General features: G+C 27.3%; 2 protein-coding genes across 2 annotated transcripts; both read left to right on the forward strand.

Moving 5' to 3' along the window:
* The first annotated feature begins 4,492 nt into the window (after positions 1-4,492).
* On the forward strand, positions 4,493-5,473 carry LOC108319686 (MADS-box transcription factor 3). Its single transcript, XM_017550909.1, has one exon. The coding sequence runs from the start codon at positions 4,493-4,495 to the stop codon at positions 5,471-5,473; it is 981 nt and encodes a 326-aa protein (XP_017406398.1).
* Positions 5,474-10,818: 5,345 nt separating this feature from the next.
* Positions 10,819-11,238, forward strand: LOC108319687 (bZIP transcription factor 11). Its single transcript, XM_017550910.2, has one exon. It carries the CDS (start codon positions 10,840-10,842, stop codon positions 11,236-11,238), a length of 399 nt encoding a protein of 132 aa, XP_017406399.1. The 5' UTR covers positions 10,819-10,839.
* Positions 11,239-13,526: the final 2,288 nt, after the last annotated feature.

Genomic DNA, 13,526 nt, shown 5'->3' on the forward strand with positions numbered 1-13,526 from the left:
GTCTTAGAAATAAATTCGAACCATTCATGTATACTATTATGTATTGACTTCCCCCTCAATGGACTACTACTTAGTCTCGTTGTCACCTACATCCCCATCTATTCCTGCCATAAAAACGATGGTCGAAAAAAGCCCATAGAAACCAACATGAAAAAAGGAAAGGTAAGCTAAAAAAATAAAATTTTGAACAGTCCACAACATGTGAAAACTACTAACATTTCCAATGTATTAAACATTTATAATAATGAAATTCTTATTATAATAGAATTAAAAATAATACGAATTCTACACGAAATCATAAACGAAGTACCATGATCGGCCATTATACTGCACGATTAATCAGACACTAGACTACACGGTCTCAATCTCATCATCACTCCATGATCGTTCATATAACATATCCACATTCATATACTACACATGATCGTTCTAATCATAAATTCAAACTAAAAGAGTAAATCCTTACCATCACATTAGAAGCTCATTCTTCCCTTTCCATTCATACAAAGCACAATATAAAGTCAATATATTATATTTTTTTTCCAATAAACTGTTCACATACAATCTAGGCTCTACTTAATCATAGCATACACAATCACTGTGTACATTCTCATATTACTCATTTTCATTCAAACAATCTAACTTTCATTTACACTTCTAATTTAAAATTTAGAATCACACCAGTTCCAAAGGTTTAATACAGGCAAATCCAACCATCGTTCTTATTCCAACATACACGTTGAAGCCCATGTTAAAAGTATATATCTGCATAGTTGAATCTAATGTTAATTATTTGTGTGAATATATGATTCGTTGTATGTTATACATGTTTAGTGTATAGTTGATATTTTATAATTATATTAGGCAAAGTTTTTTACACATTAGTTTACCATTTCTTTTATATGATTCAGTTTGTTGTTTTCTTTCTATTACAATGATTATCTTTAATAGTGTAAGCAGACCAAAAAACATGAGTTGATATATCTTAAATGAGAGATGTTGAAAAATCTTTAGTAGAGAGACGGTTATATAACATAATATTTTTTCTTGGTAGTCTAATAGTAATTCTTAATTTTTTTTAAATATATTTTATTTTTATTGTTATTTGGTTTTGACAATTGTATTAATACTATATATATATATATATATTTAGTTTGAGATAATTTATTTTATTTTAACAATTTTATAACGATGAGTGCTAATAATTAAAATGTTACACAATACAATTAACTTTAAAAACATGAATAAAACTGAATTTTCATTTTTAAAAATAGAAATAAGATACTCAATCCTCTGTTTGCTCCACCCATTATTATACTGTGATTAATTAAACAAATCAGTAATAAATTTATTCATTGCAGAATATTTATACCATTTAAGTAACAATTAATGCATGTTTATTAATGCATGTTTATGTAAATAAAAATAAATAAATAGTAGTAAATTTTTATCTATAATGGAGTATAAATAGGTAAATAGTAACTTAGGAGGTAAAATCATTCTTAATAAGTAAAACAAAAATGGTGTTCAGACTCCAACTCTGCCCATATCTTTTTGTCTCATGGTTCTTTTCATTCTTTATGTTTCCAAGACATGCCTTTACATTCAAGGTAAAACGTAGAATTAATATCTCTGATAACTACTCCCATAATCTCAACTGTTTCATTTTTCCAGTAAAGTCCATTATTACATGTCTGTCAGTTATAATGATCATTCACAAAAATTTAATTATTATAAAAGTTAATTTTTATATTTAAATAAAAATTGAAGGAAAAAATAATGAATGTAAAATGTGTAAAAAAATTGTTAAATGTTAAAATAATAACACCTTAGTTAATTTTTAAATATCTAAAAAAGTATAGAAGGACATACTTTGTTTACTTTTCCTCACAAATACCAGAGAGAACAAAATGGGATAGACCATATCAGCTGATATTGTCATTCATATCTTTAATAACTTATTTATTTATTTTTTACTTTTACATGTTAGGAACCAAAACTCAATATTTTGACCATAGATTATGAAATTTATTGAAAAGTTATTCAAACACTAGAAAATACAGTCACCAAATGCTTATATATTCTTTTGTATTGTTAAATTACTTGTTGGTCAATAAATTGTAATTTTAAAAGAGAAGAATTTCAACCTAGCAAAATATTTATCCTAATGTAGAGGGGATTTTATCTTTCAAATAAAACTTTTCTAAATTAAAATCATCATTTTATTATTTTTACATTTTAAGTAATTGTTTTTTTAATTGAATTCTTTTCTGATTTGATATTTTTTTAACCATTTTTTAATTATGAAACTATCTACAAAATAATTAAAAACTATTTATATTAAAAATATAAAAAATATTTATATTTAACTTTATAACTATATTATATATATATTATTATATTATATATATATATATATATTAATTTTTATATCATATTTTACAAACTGGATTTTCGCAATACTTGGAAAAGCAGAAGAAATTTTATCTATTTAGTATTTTTTTTTGTTAAAACTTTTATTAATTTCCATATAACTTATGAGAATATATATTAATAAAACATGTGTATGGTAAAGACATGTATATATGATCGCAGTTAGTTTTTCTAAAATGATTGGAACATCTGGACGAAAAGAGTCCAAAATCTCGTCCCAAAAATATTACTAAATTATTAACAATAGTTTTCTGTAAGCTTATTATTGGGAATACGACTGTGATCACTAATGAAAAAGATTTAAAATATTAATGTTTCCATTTATTTAAAGTGAGTTTTTCAAATTTTAGTATACATAATAGAAAGAGAGAATGTGACACAAATAACATGTAAAATCATAACATAATAAAATAGATCTGAAAGTTCTTTTAAATTTACAAATACTTTATATATTTAAATCAATAATAAAATAAATATGAAAGTTCTTTTAAATTTACAAATACTTTATATATATTTAAATAAATTTTGTGGTGACTAATGAAAATAAATGAGTTTCATCATAAATAATAAAGTAACCTAAAAATATCTCATTTTTATTTAAATTTCTAAAGTCATATTTCTCGTTATAATAATCAAATATTTACTTATAGTAAATTTTATCTTTTCATATTAATTATTATCATTGTATCTATTTATTTGTCACAAACAAATAAAATAATAAATATTTAAAACCAAACAATATAACTAAACAAATAAATAAGATCTTTATGTATAAATAAATATAAATATAAACAAGTAGAATTATGTGCAATTGAATATGTAAGATTTAATAAATAAATAAATAAAACAAGTACATGATTAAATACAATATAAAAGAATAATTAAATATGTATACGAAAATAAATACAAATAAACAAATTAATAGAATAAGTGTATGATGAGATATAAATATATTTGAATTGTAAGAGTCAAATAATAATTATATATATATATATATATATATATATATATATATATATATATATAAATACTTACCAAATTTATTTTTTAATTGACATTTTTTAATAAATATAGATCATGAATAAGAGTAAAATTGGTAAGGAAATATGTACATCAAAAACCAGTTATAAAATCGTTACAAATCATTTTTATTAATTTTATGAACAATTCTCTTTATCAATAGTCATAAAGAATAAAATGATTATATATATATATATATATATATATATATTTGTAAATTTAGAAATATATATATTTGTAAATTTTTTCTTAAGTGATAAAAGTTGTCATCAATATTATTTCTGAAAATTCACGTTGTTACTATATATATATTACTCAATGTCCATCATTAGAATTATTCTAAATCTTTTACTTACCGGATACCATTAATTAACTTTAAAAGATTTAAGTCATTAAATATATTTATTTGTATAAATAAAATAATGAAAATATATTTCATATCCGGATTTTGTAATAATGGTTTATATTTTTTAAATTAATTAAGGATAATCCAACTATAATCCAAACCTATAAAACAAATTGAAAGGTAAAAAAAGGAAATTAATTAAAATCCCGATTATTATTTAATCAGAGATTAAGACAGCGCTCATTATGCTATCATGCCATATATGTATAGAAAGCAAAGAAAACCAGAGAAGCTTAAGAGATAACACAAACCAGACTTTCTTCAAGAAGTAAACGATTGCTCGAAAAAAGGAAAAAGGAAGATCAAAGAGGTATGTGCACTTGTACTTGAACAAAATAGTAAACTTTGAATCATGAAAATGTTAATGTTATTTATGTTGTATGCATTCATGCGAAAACTTTGGTTTTCTTTTGCTGCATATCTTCAGCCTAACACTGTCATCGCAACCAGAACATAGATGAATTTGCGTTGTTAACATTGCTAAAGCGATTGACTCTCAGCTTATTTCTATTCTGATGCAAAGAAACAATTTTGTTGTTGCAAAATGATGTTATATATTACTATTTGCGTATAAACTTTTGTGCAAACACTTGGATAGTGAATGTTGGCAATTGTTGTTGTGTGTGGCAGAAAATGGGGCGTGGAAGGATACCCATGGATCTGATCGAGAAAGAGAAGGCTCGAAAGACAACATTTCAGAAGAGAAAGAACGGACTAATGAAGAAAGTTTACGAGTTTTCAACACTTTGTTCAGTTGACGTTGGTGTGATTATCTTTGCTTCAAAGTTTCTTGATGAACCTGAAATATGGCCACAAGACCCAAGAGAGTTGAAACGTGTGATTGAGAAATATCTGAACACTACCAGTGATAGGCGTCCAAAGGTGTATGATGTGGAAGAGTATTTCGATGAAAGGATGAAAAGGATTGAAGGAGAGATTTCCAAAGTGCAGAAAGGGAAGATCCAGCTCATTTATCCAACCTGGGATGACTCTTACAATACTCTTGAAGAGGAACAGTTGAGGATGTTTGTAAGCATTTTGGATGCTAAGCTTGATGCTTGTAATCAAAGGATGAACATGTTCAAACGAGATTCAAAGGGAAAAGTAATAGCAGAATCAGACAATGATGAAGCACTTGTTCCTTACTTGGCTCCAACTTTAGGTAGTCACCTCAGTTTCATGCAGAACATGTCTCAAACACAGGTTTTTCCTACTAATGATAACAATCGAGTACCATTTTATCCATGTCATCTCAGTCAAAATTCTCTACCTTCTTTGTTTCAATTGGGTCAAAACTTTACCCAATTGATAGAAAAAAATATAGCAGTGGATTGGAATAATCAAGTTGGTGCAAGTGATCACAGAATTGATACACAACAGGAGGATAGAACAAACAAAAACCAAAACCCATCATCGTGCTATTACGATGCAAATATTCAAACAATGCAGCCGTATAATAATGTTGCCTTGCAAACTCTTCCTGCTCAATTGCAGTGCGATGCAACATTCCAGAGCCTGTCAAATCGACCAGGTCCATCACAAGGATTTGAACCTAATGATGTTTCTAATATGCTTCAACCTCATTTTTTAAACTATATGCACAGAAGAAACTAGATCCTATTTATTTAGATATTTATTTTTTCTCTAACAGAATAGTATGTTTGGATTTTGGTTTTTTTTTTCTGTTTTTTAGCAGTTCTTGCCTACAACAGTTATAACAATAATTTTGTATTAGATTCTTTTGAATTGTTTATTTAGAAAATTTTGGTGCAATGATTATTCCATGAAGATTGTGACATTTGTAGAATGAACTAGTATTTGTAAAGTTCATTGCACGAGTATTTTTTGAATTATATTTAATAATTAAAATAATTTTTATAAAATTAATAAATTTTATATATTTTATTTTAAAGTTAAATAATTATAATAATTAAGTAATAAATAATAAAAAAGTATATATTGTTAATTTGAATTATTATTAAATATTTTTTATAATGCTTACAAATATATTGTATTAAGGTTGAAATTGACTAGACAAATAAATGATTTGGTGTAAAAAGAGTCATTATATATTATTTATAATAGATAATTCACTTTGAATTAATTGATTTTTTATAATTAAATAAAAAATATTATATATATATATATTATTCATTCACGTGTTTTATTTCATATAAAATTTTATAAAAATCAAATAATTTCAGTTATGTAATAAGTTGTAATAAAATAAATATCATATTAATTCAATTTTTTCTTAAAATTTATAGTTAATATTATAAAATATGAGATGAAAATTATTTTCTTATTAAATATTAAATTCAATTTGGTATTGAATTTTTTTTTGCAAAAGGTTTGGCGTTGAGTGCCAAGCTCTGTCACTGAGCATCACCTTTCGCAAAAGTTTTGGCGCTAAGTTTTAGGCTTGTCGCTGAGCGCTATCTTTTGTGAGAAGTCTTGCGCTAAGTGCCAGTCTGAGTGCTAGTGTGTATTTTGTTATTTTTCTGATCTCTGATTTGCTTGAGGTGATTTTACCCTGATTTATATGTGTGTTTGATATGGATTGTGATGTTTTATTCATTAATAACATGATTATGAGTATAATGTTGTGGAAGGAATTTCAAAAGAGAAACTTTTTTTTAGTATTTCAATAGTGTATGTATTGATGTATGTATTTCATATTAGGAGTATTTCATATTAGGAGTATCTTGACACTAATAATCATCGATCTCAAATAGAAAATGATGTGATATATGGTGAAAGGAACAAGAAGTCCTAATACAGGAGTTTTATTTATTAAGAATATGTAAATAATTAAAAAATAAGTACATTAAAAGAAATATTTAAAATGAAATAAAAGTTTGGTGCACAACTTTTTTTTCAAAGTTAAATTTATTGTTGATTATCAAAATATTTTTTATTACATACAAAAAAGGTATAATGTTGATGTCATACTGTATAATAATTAATTCAATTTGCAAAGTTAATGGGCATTGACTTAAATTGAGATACATTGTAAATATTTCATTACAACTTAATCTAATAAAAAAAAAAGTATCATATCTATAAATTAAATAATATATATTTATATATAGAAAGAAAAAGTCCATCATTATTGAAATATTAACGTGATTATAAAAGTAAAAATATCATTTATTTCTTAAATGTAATTAAAAGAAGATTATAATGTAATTATTGTTTAATTTAATTTTTAAGATATATATATATATATATATATATATATTATTTCAAGTTTACTAATTTAAGTTAAATATAAATCTTGATAAATTAAATGATAATTTTATACATTATAAACAATATTTTTTATATATTTTATTTTGTATGAAAGTAAAACAAATCAATTAAGTAATATATATATATATATATATTATATGGGTTTGTTAATTTATGTAACCTCTTAACGTGTATCAAATTTTAGTTGAAAAAATATCTTCATATATTATAGATTCTAACCTCTTACTGTGTATCAAATTTTAGTTAAAAAAATATTATGAATTCTAAGTTTTAAGATTAAAGATATTTGAATAATTTCTGATTTTTTTAATTTTTATTTTAAATTTAAAATATAAATTATTAAAATACTCCTATTATCAAAGTTTGTCTTTTTTTTAATATATATATATATATATATATATATAATAAGAAAAAAAATTAATAAACTTACATTATTATCATCTTATTTTGTTGACAAAGGTCTTAAAAGTTAGTTTTTTTTATTTATTGTATTTAATACTTCTTTTCAGAAATTTAAATTAAATATTTGTAATAACAAAATCATATTTTTTAATGTTATAAAATTTGTTTTATATTATCTGAATTCACCTTTTACTATTTGTAACTTGAAAATATAGACTTTAGTAAAATTGAAACAAATGTATTTATATTGTTATTACTTAAGTCTATAAATATATATTAGACATCTATTGATTAGACGAGTCTAACAATACATACTAAATAATTATAACAAAATCTTATATGAGTTTAACAATATACGCATTAGATGAGTTCATATATACATTGATTAGACGAGTACAACAAAAACCATTAGACGAGTCTAGCCATACACAATAAAAGAATATGCACATACATTAATTATATGGTTAGATGATATATTCTATACATTGATTAGACGACTCTAAGCATACACTCATTAGATGAGTATAAAAAAACATATTAAACGAGTTTGCTGATACACTAATTAGACAAGTTTAATAATATACATTAAATGAATTTGTTCATATAATTACTAAACAAGTATAGGAAAAAATATTAGATAAATTATTCCACACATTGATTAGACAGGTATAGGAATATCCATTATGCAGGTATGTCAATACACTAATTAAAAAAGTCTAGCAACAAATATTAAACAATTCTGTCCATGCACTAGTAAGATAAGTGTAACAATATACATTGCACAAGTCTATTTTTCCATAAGTAAATTATATGAGTCTATTAATACACATTACATAAGTTTGTTCATTCACTAGTTAAACAAGTCTTGCAATACAATTAAACAAGTCTGCAGATAATTTGATTGGACGACTATGTCTATACATTAAGTAAACGATTCTAGCAACAAACATTAGATGAGTATGTCTATACACTTATTAGACAAGTCTAGTAGTATACATTAGGTAAGTTTGTCTATACAAAAATTAGAGGAGTTTATTAATACACATTAAACTAGTTTTCCAACTCATTAATTAGACGAGTCTTGCAATACACATTACACGAGTCTGAATATACTCTTATTATACAAGTCTAACAATACACATTATACAAGTGTGTCAATATATTGATTAAATAGGTATAATAATACATACTATGTGGGTTTATTGATGTATAAATTAGACGAGTCTATCAAGACACATTAAGCGAGTCTTTCCATACTTTGATTAGAAGAATATAGCAAAAAAAATACACAAGATTGTCCACACAATAATGAGATAGTATAACAAAAAATATTAGACAAATCATTTCATATGTTGATTAGACGAATGTAACAAAAATTTATTAAACAAGTATGGAAACACATTAGTTATATGAGCAAAGCAAAAAAAAATTAGATAAAACTATTGATGTATTGATTAAATAAGTCTAACAGTACACATTAGACAAGTCATTCATATATTTAAGCAATATACATTAGACAAGTCTTTCAACACATAAATTAGATGAATCTATTAATAAACATCAAGCAAATTTGTTCATTTATTGCTTAAATGACTTACAATACACATTAGACAAATTTATTTATACATTGATTATATGAGTATAGAAAAAACATTACACAAGTTTAACAATACACATTAGACGAACTTGTCCATATACTGATTAGATGAGTATAACAAAAACTATTAGACGAGTCATTCCATACATTGATTAAATGCGTATGAAAATATACATCAGACGAGTATGTCCATACATTGATTAGATGAGTCTTGTAACACATATTAGACGAGTTTGTTCATACATTAATTACATTAGTCTAACTAAATACTTTATATATTAGATGAATCTACTAATACACATTATATGACTATCCATTTTATGATTAGACTCTTGCAATGTATATTACATAAGTTTTTCCATATACTAATTAGATAAGCTAACCATACGCATTAGATGAATGTGTCCATATACTAATTAGACGAGTCTAACAACACATATTGAACGAGTTTGTCAATGTATTCATTGAATGGGTCTAGTAATTCATATTGCATGAGTCTATTCATACACTAATTTATATTTTTATTATTAAGTTAACTATACATATTTCTACATATCCTTTATACTTTTAGAGAGTCTATTCCAGTTTTGCACATGTTTTATCTCTTATATGTTTACAAAGTCTCCTATTTATAATTTTACAAAATTTACTATTGATATTTTTATAAATATACCTATAGATTAATTTTAAGGTTGATTTTATTCCAAACTTAATTATAAACTTAAAAATATTTATTATTATTTTTAGGTTTAATGTCTCGGTAGGTCCCTATTTTCGGCGTGAATCTCAAATAGGTCCCTTTTCTTTTCGGCGTCTCAATTGGGTCCTTTTTTGTGTAAAATCGAGCAATTAAGGGTCTGCCGTCAAATTGAACAAACGGCTGTTTAATTGTTTGTTACGTGACATGAACAGTGTTTTCAGTAATCACAGGTGGAATTAAAATAGAGTTTCAATTAAAAAGTATGAGGTTAAATCAGCTTTAGTGAGAGGGCATAGTGGGAAAACTGATTATGATTCCCATCTCACACTGACTTTCTATCAAACACCTTCTCTTCAACCTCGCGCCACGTCAGCCCTATCATCTTCCACCCACTGAAACCCTAACCCTAGCCGCCACTGCCGTTCCGCTTCCGCCGCTCCCGCCAATGCCGCAAGTCGTCGCCACGGCTAGAACATCATCTCCTTCCTTTCTCGCCGGCGCATCAACGGACCACCACAGTGCCTCAACCAAGACCGCCGCCACCTTCCTTCTCCTTCGCGCAACGGTTCGAAGCCACCACGACCGCCATCTGCGAGTTCGTCTTCGCATCACCAACATCTCGCTGCCGTCGCACAAAGTCACCGTCCTCTTCTCCACCACCATCAACCACGCCAGCCGCCGCGACACCACTCTTCTCACACGCAAATCATCGAACACGCACCAGCCACCGCAACCTTCATCGCGCCTCTCCTCCATTGAAGAAAGCTTGGCACAACCATCTTCATCTTCTCCATTCTCGGAACCCAATCGCACCTTCATCTCGGATCATCACCTTGCGATCTTCACCAACCATGCCGCGACCACCACTAACCTCCCTCACCTCGCGAGCTTCCTCGTCGTTGCCCAACCTCCATGGCAGCCATCACACGCCACCGCACCTTCCCGCTCTACAATCGAACTTGCATAAAAACCAGACCTGCAAAGAAGAACCCAACAATCACAAATCGCGCACTGTTAGGCGCAGGACCCATGGCTTCCTCAAGCGGAACATGTTCGGGTTCATCCTCTCTGCTTCAGAACTCGGGTTCTGAGGAGGACTTGCAAGCGGTAATGGATCAGAGAAAGAGGAAGAGAATGACATCGAATCGCGAATCTGCACGACGATCTCGCATGAGGAAGCAGAAGCACTTGGACGATCTGGTTACCCAAGTGGCTCAGCTGAGAAAGGAGAATCAGCAGATACTCACCACCGTCAACATCACCACGCAGCAGTTCTTGAGCGTTGAGGTTGAGAACTCGGTGCTCCGGGCTCAGGTGGGTGAGCTGAGCCATCGGTTAGAGTCTCTGAACGAGATCATCGAACTCTGGTTGTGTGTGAGAAGGAGAGGGGAAGATGAAGTGGGAATTCCCACTGTGCCCTTTCTCTAAAGCTGATTTAACCTCATAGTTTTTAATACAAATTTTTTTTTAATTCCACCTATGATTACTGAAAACACTGACCATGCCACGTAATAAACAATTAAACGGTCGTTTGTCCAATTTGACGGTAGGCCTTTAATTGTTACAATTTTACAAAAATGGGAACCCAATTGAGACACCGAAAAGAAAAGGGACCTATTTGAGATTCACGCCGAAAATAGGGACCTACCGAGACATTAAACCTTATTTTTATCTCTAATTTTTTTTAATAAACACATAAATCAATATGTAGTAAAATATAATGTTGATGTCATATTTATTGTATAACAATGAATTCAATTTGCAAAGTTAATTGAATTGAATTAAAATATTATGTGCATTGTTGAAATATTATGTGAATTAAATAATATGTATTTATATGTAAAAAGAGAAAGTCATATGTGCATTATTGAAATATTAATATGATTAAAACTAAAATAATCATTCATTTCTTAAATGTATTTTTTTTACAAAATTATAATATATTTATTATTTAATTTTAATTTCAAGATATATATATATATATATATATATATATATATATATATATTATTTTAAATATACTAATTTAAGTTATATAAATCTCGATAAGCTAAATGAAAATTTTATAAATTATAAAAAATAATTATTATATATTTTACTTAGTATTAAAAAAATAATTTTTATAATTTTTTCTAAGTAAATTTTATTGTTTACTATTAAGAAGAATTTTTATTAAATATAAAAAATATAATATTAATGTCCTATTTATAATAATTTATTCAATTTGCAAAGTTAATAAGTGTTGACTTAAATCCAAATATATTTTAAATATTTCATTACAACTCAATTTAATAAAAAAGTATCATATCTATTAATTAAATGATATGTGTACCAGTAGGGACCAGACACCAAACAAACCAGACGTCCACGTAACCACAATGGTCCAAACATGTTACTCTTCTACTCGTCACCAGGAAGGGTCGGGCGTGGTAGGCCGGACGCCCGTATGTCCACGATTATGCAACCTTACCGCTTGCCACCCGTAGAGATAGCAACTCGTATGAAGCCGGCCGGTCATACCGCCAACCAACCAGGTTGCCTATATAAGGCCAAACCTCGCGAGACCGGTCGGCCACATCGCTAATTAACCAGGTTTAAGGTAAGTAGTGGTTAAAAGCTATTGGGCTGAATTTGGGTCGTGATTAACTTTTCACTAATCCCAAGCCCATGGCGAAAACTATAAATATAGATCCAGGGTGAGTGGTAGATAGGTTGGCATTTACTGCGCATTTATTACTGTTCTATCGAAAAAGCCATTTCTCTCAAACTGACTTTGGCATCGGAGAATGTTTTGCAGGTCTTCCACCCGCGCGTTGAGAAGGAAATCGAGAAGTAAGGATTGAGAACCGGACATTCGAGATATAAGAAGAGGAGGACGTGGAGGTATTGGATAACTCAGCCCCTACAACCGAAACAATATATATTTATATATACAAATAGAAAGTTGACATTTGTACCTTATATTATAAAGAAATGGTGAGAAATGAAATTAAAATTGTGAGATAATATTTTAAATATAGTAATTTAAATTAAATATAAATTTCCATAAATTAAATGACAATTTTATAAATTATAAAAGACAATAAAGGAAAAAAATAATCTGGTTTGCTATATAAGCAATACCAATCTCTATAAAGGAATTCGCTTTACTAGTAATATCATAAAGATGAAATGTCAAAATCATGTAATAAATGTAAATAATAACACAATAATTTTGTAGCCCAATATAAGGTAAATATACCATCCAAGTAAATTGAGAAGGAGAAATAAAATGTTTAAGAAAAAAAAATTATAGTAAAGGTGAATGCAGATTGATATGTGTGAACACATAATTTGGTCCAGGTAAAATAATTTTATTTAAAAAATTATAAAAAAGTAAATAGGAAAGATTGTGAAATCAGAAATTAATTTTATAAAAAACATGAATAACAAAAAAAAATAAAAAATAAAGGAAATAAAACGATAAAAAATAAAAAATAATTAAAAAATATTATTATTTTTATTATTTGTAACCCTAATTAACTATTTTAAAATTTTATATTTCAATTTTTCATTTTTACTCTTCACTATAAAGGATTAATTAACTCAATACATTTTGACTTTTTCATCATCTTAGCTTTTCTTCTCAAACTTCACCCTCCATATCAACCTTGTATCACACTCCAAATTACCTTCCACCTTACATTCTACGTAATTTCTCATATCACCTACTTTTC

Source organism: Vigna angularis, chromosome 1, assembly GCF_016808095.1.
Source record: "Vigna angularis cultivar LongXiaoDou No.4 chromosome 1, ASM1680809v1, whole genome shotgun sequence".
Classification (NCBI taxonomy): Eukaryota; Viridiplantae; Streptophyta; class Magnoliopsida; order Fabales; family Fabaceae; genus Vigna; species Vigna angularis.